The sequence below is a fragment of the Colobus angolensis genome, unplaced genomic scaffold (assembly GCF_000951035.1).
Source record: "Colobus angolensis palliatus isolate OR3802 unplaced genomic scaffold, Cang.pa_1.0 Scaffold424, whole genome shotgun sequence".
Lineage (NCBI taxonomy): Eukaryota > Metazoa > Chordata > Mammalia > Primates > Cercopithecidae > Colobus > Colobus angolensis.
Genome location: NW_012117644.1, coordinates 971,203 through 981,202, shown reverse-complemented (window position 1 = coordinate 981,202; position 10,000 = coordinate 971,203). Strand labels below are relative to the sequence as shown.

General features: G+C 43.9%; 1 protein-coding gene across 2 annotated transcripts in view; it reads left to right on the top strand.

Annotated features, from left to right (window-relative positions):
* Positions 1-10,000, top strand: part of NUMA1 (nuclear mitotic apparatus protein 1) — an 83,805-nt gene that overhangs the window by 53,441 nt on the left and 20,364 nt on the right. For both annotated transcript variants that reach the window (XM_011956779.1, XM_011956780.1), the window contains 4 exons: positions 2,745-2,830; positions 7,643-7,722; positions 8,849-8,931; positions 9,575-9,655. In XM_011956779.1, coding sequence (XP_011812169.1) covers positions 2,745-2,830; positions 7,643-7,722; positions 8,849-8,931; positions 9,575-9,655 — 330 coding nt within the window. The remainder of the gene's footprint in view (positions 1-2,744; positions 2,831-7,642; positions 7,723-8,848; positions 8,932-9,574; positions 9,656-10,000) is intronic.

Here is a 10,000-nt window from a genome sequence, read left to right as displayed (position 1 = left end):
CCACATCAGCCTCCCAAGTAGCAGGAACTAACTACAGGAGCATACAGGCGCAAGCCACCTCACCCAGCTAATAATTTTTTTTTAATTATTATTTTGTAGAGACAGGGTCTCCTTATGTTGCCCAGGCTGGTCTTGAACTCCTGGCCTCAAGCAGTCCTTCTGCCTCAGCCTCCCCAAGTGCTGGGATTACAAGCATGGGCCACTGCACCTGGCCTTAAAGTTGTTTCTAAATGTGAAAGTATTTAACTGAAATAAATACTATCATGTCTGTAGAGGAATCATTGATTTTGAAAAATCCTCTTAATTCTATAGTGCATGCAGCTAACTTAACTGTTAAGAAATACAAATGTTAAAAAGGATGAGTTTGCGTCCTTTGTAGGGACATGGATGCAGCTGGAAACCATCATTCTTAGCAAACTATCACAAGAAGAGAAAACCAAACACCGCATGTTCTCACTCATAGGTGGGAACTGAACAATGAGATCATTTGGACTCGGGAAGGGGAACATCACACACTGGGGCCTATCATGGGGAGGGGGGAGGGATTGCATTGGGGAGTTATACATGATATAAATGATGAATTGATGGGTGCTGACGAGTTGATGGGTGCAGCACACCAACATGGCACAAGTATACATATGTAACAAACCTGCACGTTATGCACATGTACCCTAGAACTTAAAGTATAATAAAAAAAATAAAAAATTAAAAAAAAAAAAGAAATACAAATGTTGTATCTACTTCATTATTTTAATTTTATTAGCCATAATAGTGCCTTATATTTATTACTCTTTCTTTCTTTCTTTTTTTTTTTGAGATGTCTCACTCTGTTTCCCAGGCCACAGTGCAGGGACACTGTCATAGCTCATTGTAACTTCTCCAGCTCCTGGGCTCAAATGATCCACCCACCTCAGCCTCTTATGTAGCTAGGACTTATAGGCACCATGTCCAGCTTGCTTACTTGCTTGCTTATTTATTTATTTGGTAGAGACAAGGTACTGTTATGTTGCCCAAGGTGGTCCTAAACTCCTAGCCTCAAGCAGTCCCCCTACCTCAGCCTCCCAAAGTGCTGGGATTATAGGTGTGAGCCACTGCGCCTGTCCTACTTTGTATTTTTTTAAATGTGTTCTTGCATCCAATAATCCATTTGAGCTCACACTGGTCCTTTGAAGTAGATAAGGTAGGGGTTCCATTCATTTGGCACGAGAGAAAACTAGTACACAGAGAAATAAAGTTTATAACAAATATTACTGGCAAGTTTCTGGAGGAGCTGGGCCCAAAATGTATATGTACTGGCTCCCAGCCCAAATATAGAGAATACATTTATAAGCAATAGAATCTAGTTGTCTGCACATAACCACTATGCTGAAGTTCTTTAAAATACCTTGTTTCTTAAAGCAGGCTCAGTCTCTCTCCCCTCTTAGTGTTGAATATGTGAATAATTAACCTAGCAAACCGTTTCTTCTTGTAGTAATAAAAAAGTAAACTTCAGCCCAGACTACTTCTGAACTTTACTGCCTATGGAATTCATGAGGTTTTCCTGTAGAAGTCGACCGTGTATACTTATTGAATAACCTGTGTACCTGATGCATGTGACCCCTGGTGAATTTTCTAGTGGTAAAAACTGATTTAGATGTATGCCTATCTGAAGCCAAAGAATGGGAACAGGCAACTAAATCAGAATAAGAAGTTTTTCTTTGAGATTCCCAGCCCAGCTCATCATCTTCTTTCATTCCCACTCCGTTTTTTTTCCTTTCCTTTTCTTTCTTTTTTTTTTCCTTTGGAGATAGGGTCTTGCTCTGTCACCCAGGCTAGAGTACAGTGATGCAATCTCAGCTCACTGCAGCCTCGACCTGCCTAGGCTAAGGTGATCCTCCCACCTCAGCCTTCTAAGTAGCTGGGACTGCAGGTGTGTGCCACCACACCTGGCTAATTTTTTGTATTTTTTGTAGCACAGGGTTTTACCATGTTGCCCAGGCCCGTCTTGAACTCCTGAGCTCAAGTGATCTTCCCGCCTCAGCCTCCCAAAGTGCTAGGATTGCAGGTGTGAGCCACTGTGCCTGGATCCCTCCACCCCCTTTTTAAAAAATCATCTTGTTCCCCTATTGTTTTTCCCTTCTCCCCTCAGCCAAAGTTTTATGTGTGGAAAGAATAAAAATGCATTAATAAGATCTTATATCTTTGTGGGAGTGTATAGCATATATATAATATTTGTGTTTTGAATAGATATTTGAAAACTCAAGAGCTACAAAGGGCTATAATATAAAAATCCAAGAGATACAGAAACTTATAATGTAAATATTCAAGAAATACAAAGGGCTAAGTGCATTTAAGAGCTACAGAGAGTTATAATGTAAGAGCCTTTTTTTCCCGCCTCAGACTCCCTGCTGTCAAATTCCTCTGTTTAGAAGCAATGTTAGTACCAATTTATTGGTGTATCCTTCCAAAACCATTTTATGCCGAAAAGTATACTCCCAGTGCTGGAACATCTTAGGAGAGTTTAAGCTAAAATTTAGTTGAAGCCAAAGGAAGGACTGTCTGATGGTTGCATTTCAGGTGGCTGTAACTGGATGAGTGAGTGCAGCAGCACTCCTTCCTGAAATTAAAAACCTGAGAATCATCAGTTCTTTTATTCCTATAGCCTACAACTGTAAGCACTCACATTGAGCCTCTGGGAAAAGGAGCAAACCACATTGCTTCTGGCATTTGTAACGTCTCACTAGGCTGTTCCCCTTGATTCACAGGTGAACAGTCTGCATGTGGCTGACCCTGTGGAGGCTGTGCTGCAGCTCCAGGACTGCAGCATCTTCATCAAGATCATTGACAGACTGTGAGTACGCACCATACGTCTCTCTAGCCTCTAAGGCAAAGCTGATTGCTGGGGTGGGGGCTGTATTTGTTCTCTTTACTTGGTGATGGCTATGACCAGAAATCAGGGGCAGGATTGGGACATCATAAGCCAGGGTGGGGGCCTAAAGGCAAGAATACATTGACTTCATCTTCCAGTCGCTGTGCCACTCCACGGGAGAGGTTTCACGCTTGTCCCATCCTGAGGCTTCTGCACTCTTGCACAGGAGAGCCTCCAAGGCTCCATGCCCTCACATTCTTACAAGTGCTCACTCTTGGGCTCCGCATTCTCTTGTCTCACCAGAAGCCTTCTGCAACCCTCTTTTCTTGACTCATCCCTACCCTATGCCACAAGCCCTCTTTGCAACCTTCTGAGGGAAGAAAGAGAAAGCTCTCACATCTGAAGGAAAGAAGAAACACCTAGAAATCTCATCTGTAACTTGCTAGCACAGTACAGATATGCCTCTTTCTAAGCCATTATAAAATAAATACACTTCTGGGATTTTTACTGCCTCAATTAACTTGTTTTCTGAGGTCCATGAGCATTTAAAAAGCTTGTTGTTACCATGCAGCAAGGATTGTAGTTTGGCCTTTCGGTCTGTGTCTTTAGCACATTTCCTTTGAACATCACAGTTATCTGGGAAATGAATAGAGTGGGGCTTCCTCCCAGTATCCTACCTTTTTGGGACCGAGCATAGATCAGTCGTTGTCTTTTTTTTTTTAAGAAAGCACATTAGATTGTTTACCCCAGGCCAAGAATAGACTGAAGTGTTGAAGGTGTTTATGTGCCATGCGTGGCAGTTAGGAACTGGTATTAGGGACTCACATCTCTGTGAAGCAAGCACTTGACCCATTCATAGGTAACAGCTCATTGATAGGGAAAGAAGGTAGAGTTAAGCTTATCAAAGGCCAGAACTGTGTCTGATTCATCTTGGGGTCTTCCCTACCTAACTTAGGACACTACATTGGTTAGGTTTTAATGTTTGTTGAGTGAAGAGATGAGTTGATACTCTCCATCAGCAAGGTCTAGTGGGGCTGAGTAGCCCAGGACAGATGGGTCTGCTAAAGTGGTTCTTTATTTGAAATTTTGTGTTGGTCGTGGGTTGTCTTATAGGATTTTTTTAAATTCCATATGGTCTAACCAGGACCTGCCTTAGTACCTCTAAAAGAAGTCACTGTTCTTATTTTGGTCCAGACACTACCATTTTCTCTTCCAGTTACCCAGGCAGGACATTTCAACATCATCTTGACTTCTCTCTCTCCTTGGCGCTGATCTCTAATTGGTCATCATCCTCTCTGCTCACAACCAATGTCCCTCCCTCTGCCTCATTCTAGTTCTTCTAGCCTAGTTCTTCTCTAATCTGCCCTTATTGCAGTTCATTCCTATACATGAGTTCTCAATAATCTTTCTCAAATCTTGTTTTCTTTGTGATACTTCAGTGACTCTTCATCAAACCTCAGTGAGCATTTTTAATAGGTAGAAATCTAAAATCTTCAGCCTGGTGTTTAAGATCTTTCATCAGGGGATCATTTCCTCTCACCAGTTTTGTTTCCTGCTTTTTTTTCTCCCCACTCGACACCACCTCATTTTTTTTTTAATCTTATAGAAATTCTTAAATCCTGGATTCTGTTAATTGCATTATTATGGTGTGGCTTAACTTGTTCCACTGTTCCCCTTGTTGCCTATATACTGATAATTAGATCTAAGCTTGATTCACTTTTTTTTTTTTTTTTTGGCAAAGACACTTCATAGTTGGGGTTGTGTACCACCTGTAAGTCAGCATTTTGGAGCTTCTATTGAAAATCATTATTTTGCAAACCCTAAGGAAGTGATAGATCCAGGCACCTAACATTAATGGCTGGTAAAACCATTAGGCTGGCAATACCTGACTCTGTGTTTAATTTTAACCTCACTAAAAGTGAAGCAGCCAGGTATAATATGTCTTGTATTGTAACACAAAATATGGGGCAGCATGCTTTTATGACCTCAGAATAGATCAAGGAACTTTTGCTTTTGAAGAGAGAAATTTCCTTGGCCTGGTGACAAGAGCAGTAGAGGTACCCAAGAGTAAGGATGTGTGTTGTCCTTGGGTTAGCCACTGTAGGTTTATAACCTGGTAGGAAATTTTCATAGGAAGCATCAAAAATTCAAGATACTCATTTTCAAGTTGTCTTCTAGGGTGTTGCCTGAACCTAGGCTGCAGTAGAAGGGGGGGAGTTGGAGGTAGGCAATATTAAAATCCCAGGTTAACGCTAATCTCCATCTCAGATCCAGCACATTGCAGACCAGCTTCCTTTTGGGAAATGGAGGTTCGTGGTTAATATGTTCTGGCTCTTACATTTCTGGTACTGCTACTAGTGCCAACCTAAATCAGCAGCCTAGTTCTCAGCAGAAGGCAGCAGAGGATGGCAAGGTTGGAGGGTAGATAGAAGCTGTGGGAGTTGGGTGACTCCTGTCTGCACACTGGACAAGGGGTGCCCTGAGAAAAACAATTCTTTAAAAAATAATTCTTAAAAAAAAAAAAGAAGCTGTGGGAGTTGAGGAGGGTTTAATTGCTTGGCCACTTGGCCTTCTCTGTGGGAAAATTAACTGGGATCAACCCCTCTGACAAGTTTCCCTTTCTGTTCTTCTGTGCGTGAATAGCTAAAGCAAAAAAGGCTGTCCCATCTCTTTGATAGCTGTGAGGCTTGAACAACAAAGTATAGTGGAGGCATTTTGCCAGAAAACTTACAGTTCTGACATTTATCTTGCTGACATTTATTTCTCAGTAAAAAGCATCCCTCAGTTGTCAGTCAGCCCATATGTATTGAGCACCTACTTTATTCCTGGCTTTCAGCTAGTGCAGTTGGAGTGGGCAGTTGTAAATGGTGCAGTTGCATTCATGAGTGCTGGAGGACAGTGGAGGCATGACTGGCAGGAGTTGTGGATGGCTTCCTGACAGAGATGAGACTTCAGCACTGTCTTAAAGGATGGGCTGGATTTCTCTAGGACTACTGTTGTCCAAAGCATGCTCCATGCAGCTTTACTTACACCAGGCTTTGTGTGGGGTAGGGGGAAGGGTTTTGTGATCAAATAGGTTTAGGAAATAATGCATGTTGTATCTTTTATAAAAATGTTCAGTTTAGTTTAACCCAGCATTTCTCAAACATTTCACCTGAGAACCTCTTTTTATTTTTAGTTAATGGAATACTCTGAGGTAAATACTGCTCCACACTGAGCCAAGGAGTCACAGCATTCCAGATTGTGGGTGGGTAGGGGAAATGGCTCATTTGGGAGTCTGTAAGAGATTAGCATCTCCTTAAGACTTTGTAGGAGTCTCTGATCTCAGACCAACTATCCAGACAGAGTGCCTCTAGTGGGGGATTCACTTGGAAGAAGCCTTTGTAATCACATGGGGTATGGGGGGAGGTACAGTCATAGTCTTGGCTTGGATGATGCTTGTGCTTTCATGATGTCTCTGGCATTGGAAGTTTCTGGACCTGCCCTGCCCTCCAGAAAGTTGGCTGAGAACTAGGGGTTTAGATTCTGAGAAACAAGGGGCCCACTAATCAGGATCTCCCACTGTAGCCTAGAGAATTCAGCTTTTTAACTGAAGTGGTATTTCACTTGCTGCTTCTGAAAATGGAACCACAGTTAGCTAGGGGATCCAGCAAAGTTCCCCCACTAGGCTGAAGGCTGAGATGGCAAAAGCCTCCCAGAGGAGGATCCCAGGGACTAATATTCTTTTTTTTTTTTTTTTTTGAGACACAGAATCTCCCTCTGTCACCCAGGCTGGAGTGCAGTGGTGGCACCGTCTCTGCTCACTGTAATCTCTGTCTCGTGGGTTGAAGCAATTCTGCCTCAGCCTCCTGGGCTGTGTGAGAGCTCCCCCTGCTGTCTCCCTCTCCTCATGCTCTCTTCACACTGCCTGCTCTTCCAGTAAAGCAAGTACAGACAAGAACCACTAATCGAGAATACTAGTCCTGGCTGGGCACGGTGGCTCCAGCCTGTAATCCCAGCACTTTGAGAGGCTGAGGTGGGTGGAGGTCAGGAGTTTGAGACCAGCCTGGCCAACATGGCAAAACCCCATCTCTACTAAAAATACAAAAATTAGCCAGGTGTGGTGGTCCATGCCTGTAATCCCAGCTACTTGGGAGGCTGAGGCAGGAGGATTGCTTAAACCCAGGAGACAGAGGTTACAGTGAGCCGAGATCGTGCCACTGCATTCCAGCCTGGGCGACAGAGCGAGATTCTGTCTCAAAAAAACAAACAAAAAACTAGTCCCTGGGATCCTCCTCTGGGAGGCTTTTTGCCATCTCAGCCTTCAGCCTAGTGGGGGAATTTCACCCTGTCACTTCAGAGCCTTGTTTCCTCCTGTTCTTTCAGTTCTTGGATGTGTTTTTCCTTCCCCATGGTCTTCTCTCACTCTTACCCTACGTGTGTTCTCCAGGCTTCCTGACAGCTTAGAGTTGAGACATTCCAGATGGTGTAATCCAGCTTCCCATTCATCTGGGCTGCCTCCATCTCCTCTCAGCCCCTTTCCACAGAGCTTTTTTATATTTGCAAAGAGGATGATAGAATGCCATCTTTTCCAGAAGAACCCCATGCCTCAAGTCTCCACTTCCCACCCACCAGACAGTTCCTTCTGGATAAATGGTGTCCTGGTATCTGTCACCTGTCTCCCGATCTGATCTGGATCTCTTCCAGATCCAGCAAAGATCAAGACTGGAAGGAATGGGGAGGTAGTATGAAATGCAGCAGCAAAGAGGCAAAGATTGCTGAATACTCTGGTCCTAATACTTGCTCTTTTTCTAGCCATGGCACTGAAGAGGGACAGCAAATCTTGCAGCAGCCGGTGCCAGAGAGACTGGACTTTGTTTGCAGTTTTCTGCAGAGTAAGCACCTTTCTTATCCAGCTATGAAGAAGCTGCTTCCTCAGCTCGTGGGATTGGAGAGTCCAGAGGAACTAGTTCATGAGTGTCTAGAGGAGAAAAATTTCAAGACTCCCCACTCTTTAACACAAAGATTAAAACAGCTGGTTCAGATCCCCTGGGTCTTGTGATGCCTCCATCAGTTGGTGTTAAGAAGAGTGTCCCTTCAGTCCCAGAGCCCTTCTCAGAGATTTAGGTGTAGCCAGAAGGTTACTTTTTGGGACCTATCACCTTGAACTCTTTGAGCACCTTAAGTTTCTGTTCCCCCCAGCTTCAAGGAGATAGAAGCAAGAGTCTTTCCCTTGCAAGAAAAACTATTTTTCCCAGATAACTTTGAATTCGTTGCTTAGGTGATAGGTGTAGGGGCAGAGGCAGATTAAGGTTGATCTTGACCTCCCTCACTGCTTGTGTGACCTTTCTGGACATAGGTTCCCTATGTATAATATGGAGATGATAACTGTTCTTCAAGTGGATGGGTGGATTAAATAAGAACATATGCAAAGCTTCTAGCACAGTGGTTTTCAGTTCCCCTCCCCTTGTCCAGCCTTAGACCACACAGTCCTCATCTTTGACATGGGGAGCTGGCTGCCATCTCCACCCCTAGAGAATTACAGGAAAAGTGAGGCTATATTTAGATAAAGCAAGGTGTTAATAATTGAGCCCAGACCCTTGGGCAGCATAAGAGTCAGGTATCCCCAGTTGTCCTCCTCTGACCCAGCTGCAGGTTTCCTCTGTGATCTCAGTTGGAACAGGATTCTAAGTGACCTGGCATCTCTGGGCTCTTCCTCTGTGGTGCTGAGAGAGAGTTGGTGAGTGGGTGGGAGAGTGCAATGTCATGACCCAGAGTTGCTGTGAATTCCCAGGCTGCTTTCTTCTTCCATTATCCCTGTAGCCCTTGGATTGACCCAGGATAGAACTGACTTCAGATGGAAAATTGTAAGGCAGGGGAAAGAGGGCATAGGAGTAAGGAGCCCTACATCTCATAGCTCCACCAGAGATAGCCATTCTGCTCCCCAGATTTAAGTGTTCTGGGATCTCAGGTATGGTTCCCAGGAAGTTCACTCTGTTTTCTACATTGTTGTCATTGCAGAAAATCAAAAACATCCCTCTTCTCCAGAATGCCTGGTGTCTGCACAGAAGGTGCTAGAGGGATCAGAGCTGGAACTGGCCAAGGTACTTATGGAATACCCGACTGGGGAGACGGAGCAGGGTTGGAGTGATGGTACCTGAGGGACCCTGCAGGGCCTTCTCTTAACCCAAGGGAAGATGATAGGTGCTTTATTTCTGGGGCTGTAGTACGTTGGAGGTAGAACCAGGCAGCCACCTGTCTGAGTCAGAGGCTGATTTAGCCCAAGGATTCTAGGAGCCCATGATCTTATGACAGAGATTATGAAATAAACGATAGTTTACTAGACCATTACTGTGGGCCTTGGTGGAGACCTGGCAGAAATCAGGTCTCACTCGACTATCACCATATTTTTATTATAGCTCAGTCTGCTTCATTCCCTCTGTTCTTTCTGGGTGCTGACCTATAGAGGGTACCTAAAGCTTCACACCCAGGGTTCCATGAGTCCAGGAATTGAGCCATGCAGGAATCTTGGTGCTCAGTTTTTTGTATAGTGTACGCTGTGTCCTCAATTGAAAAAAAAACCAAAATGTTTCCTGGAGCTGTTAAGGATGGTGGCCTGGGGTTGCTGGATTCTAGGATTTTTAGAAGAATCGCCAGAATAGCTCAGAGTCCCCAGAACTGCCCAGAATGGGGCCACTAAGACAAGAGACAGCCCCACTCAGTGACTGCCTCCTGTTTGGCTTCTAGATGACCATGCTGCTCTTATACCACTCTACCATGAGCTCCAAAAGTCCCAGGGACTGGGAACAGTTTGAATATAAAATTCAGGTAAGCCCTTGTGCCTCCATGCCACCTAGCGGGCCTAGCCCGTGCTTCACCTCACCTGACTTGTTTTTGAACAGCAGATACTGGTTTTTTAAAAAATACAGTTATAACAGTTATTGCCATTCATCATAGAAAATCTGGGAAATGTTGAAAAGCATGCAGAAGGAAATAACAGTTGCCGATAAACTCATTCCCAGAGGTTGCTAACATTTTAAAGGATGTACTTTCAAGTCCTTTTTTATGTGCATATATTTAACTGTAATGTGTTTTAGGATAATACATATAAATTATTCTCTGTTCCTATATGTGTTTCTGTGTGTGTGTGTGTGTGTGTGTGTGTGTGTGTGT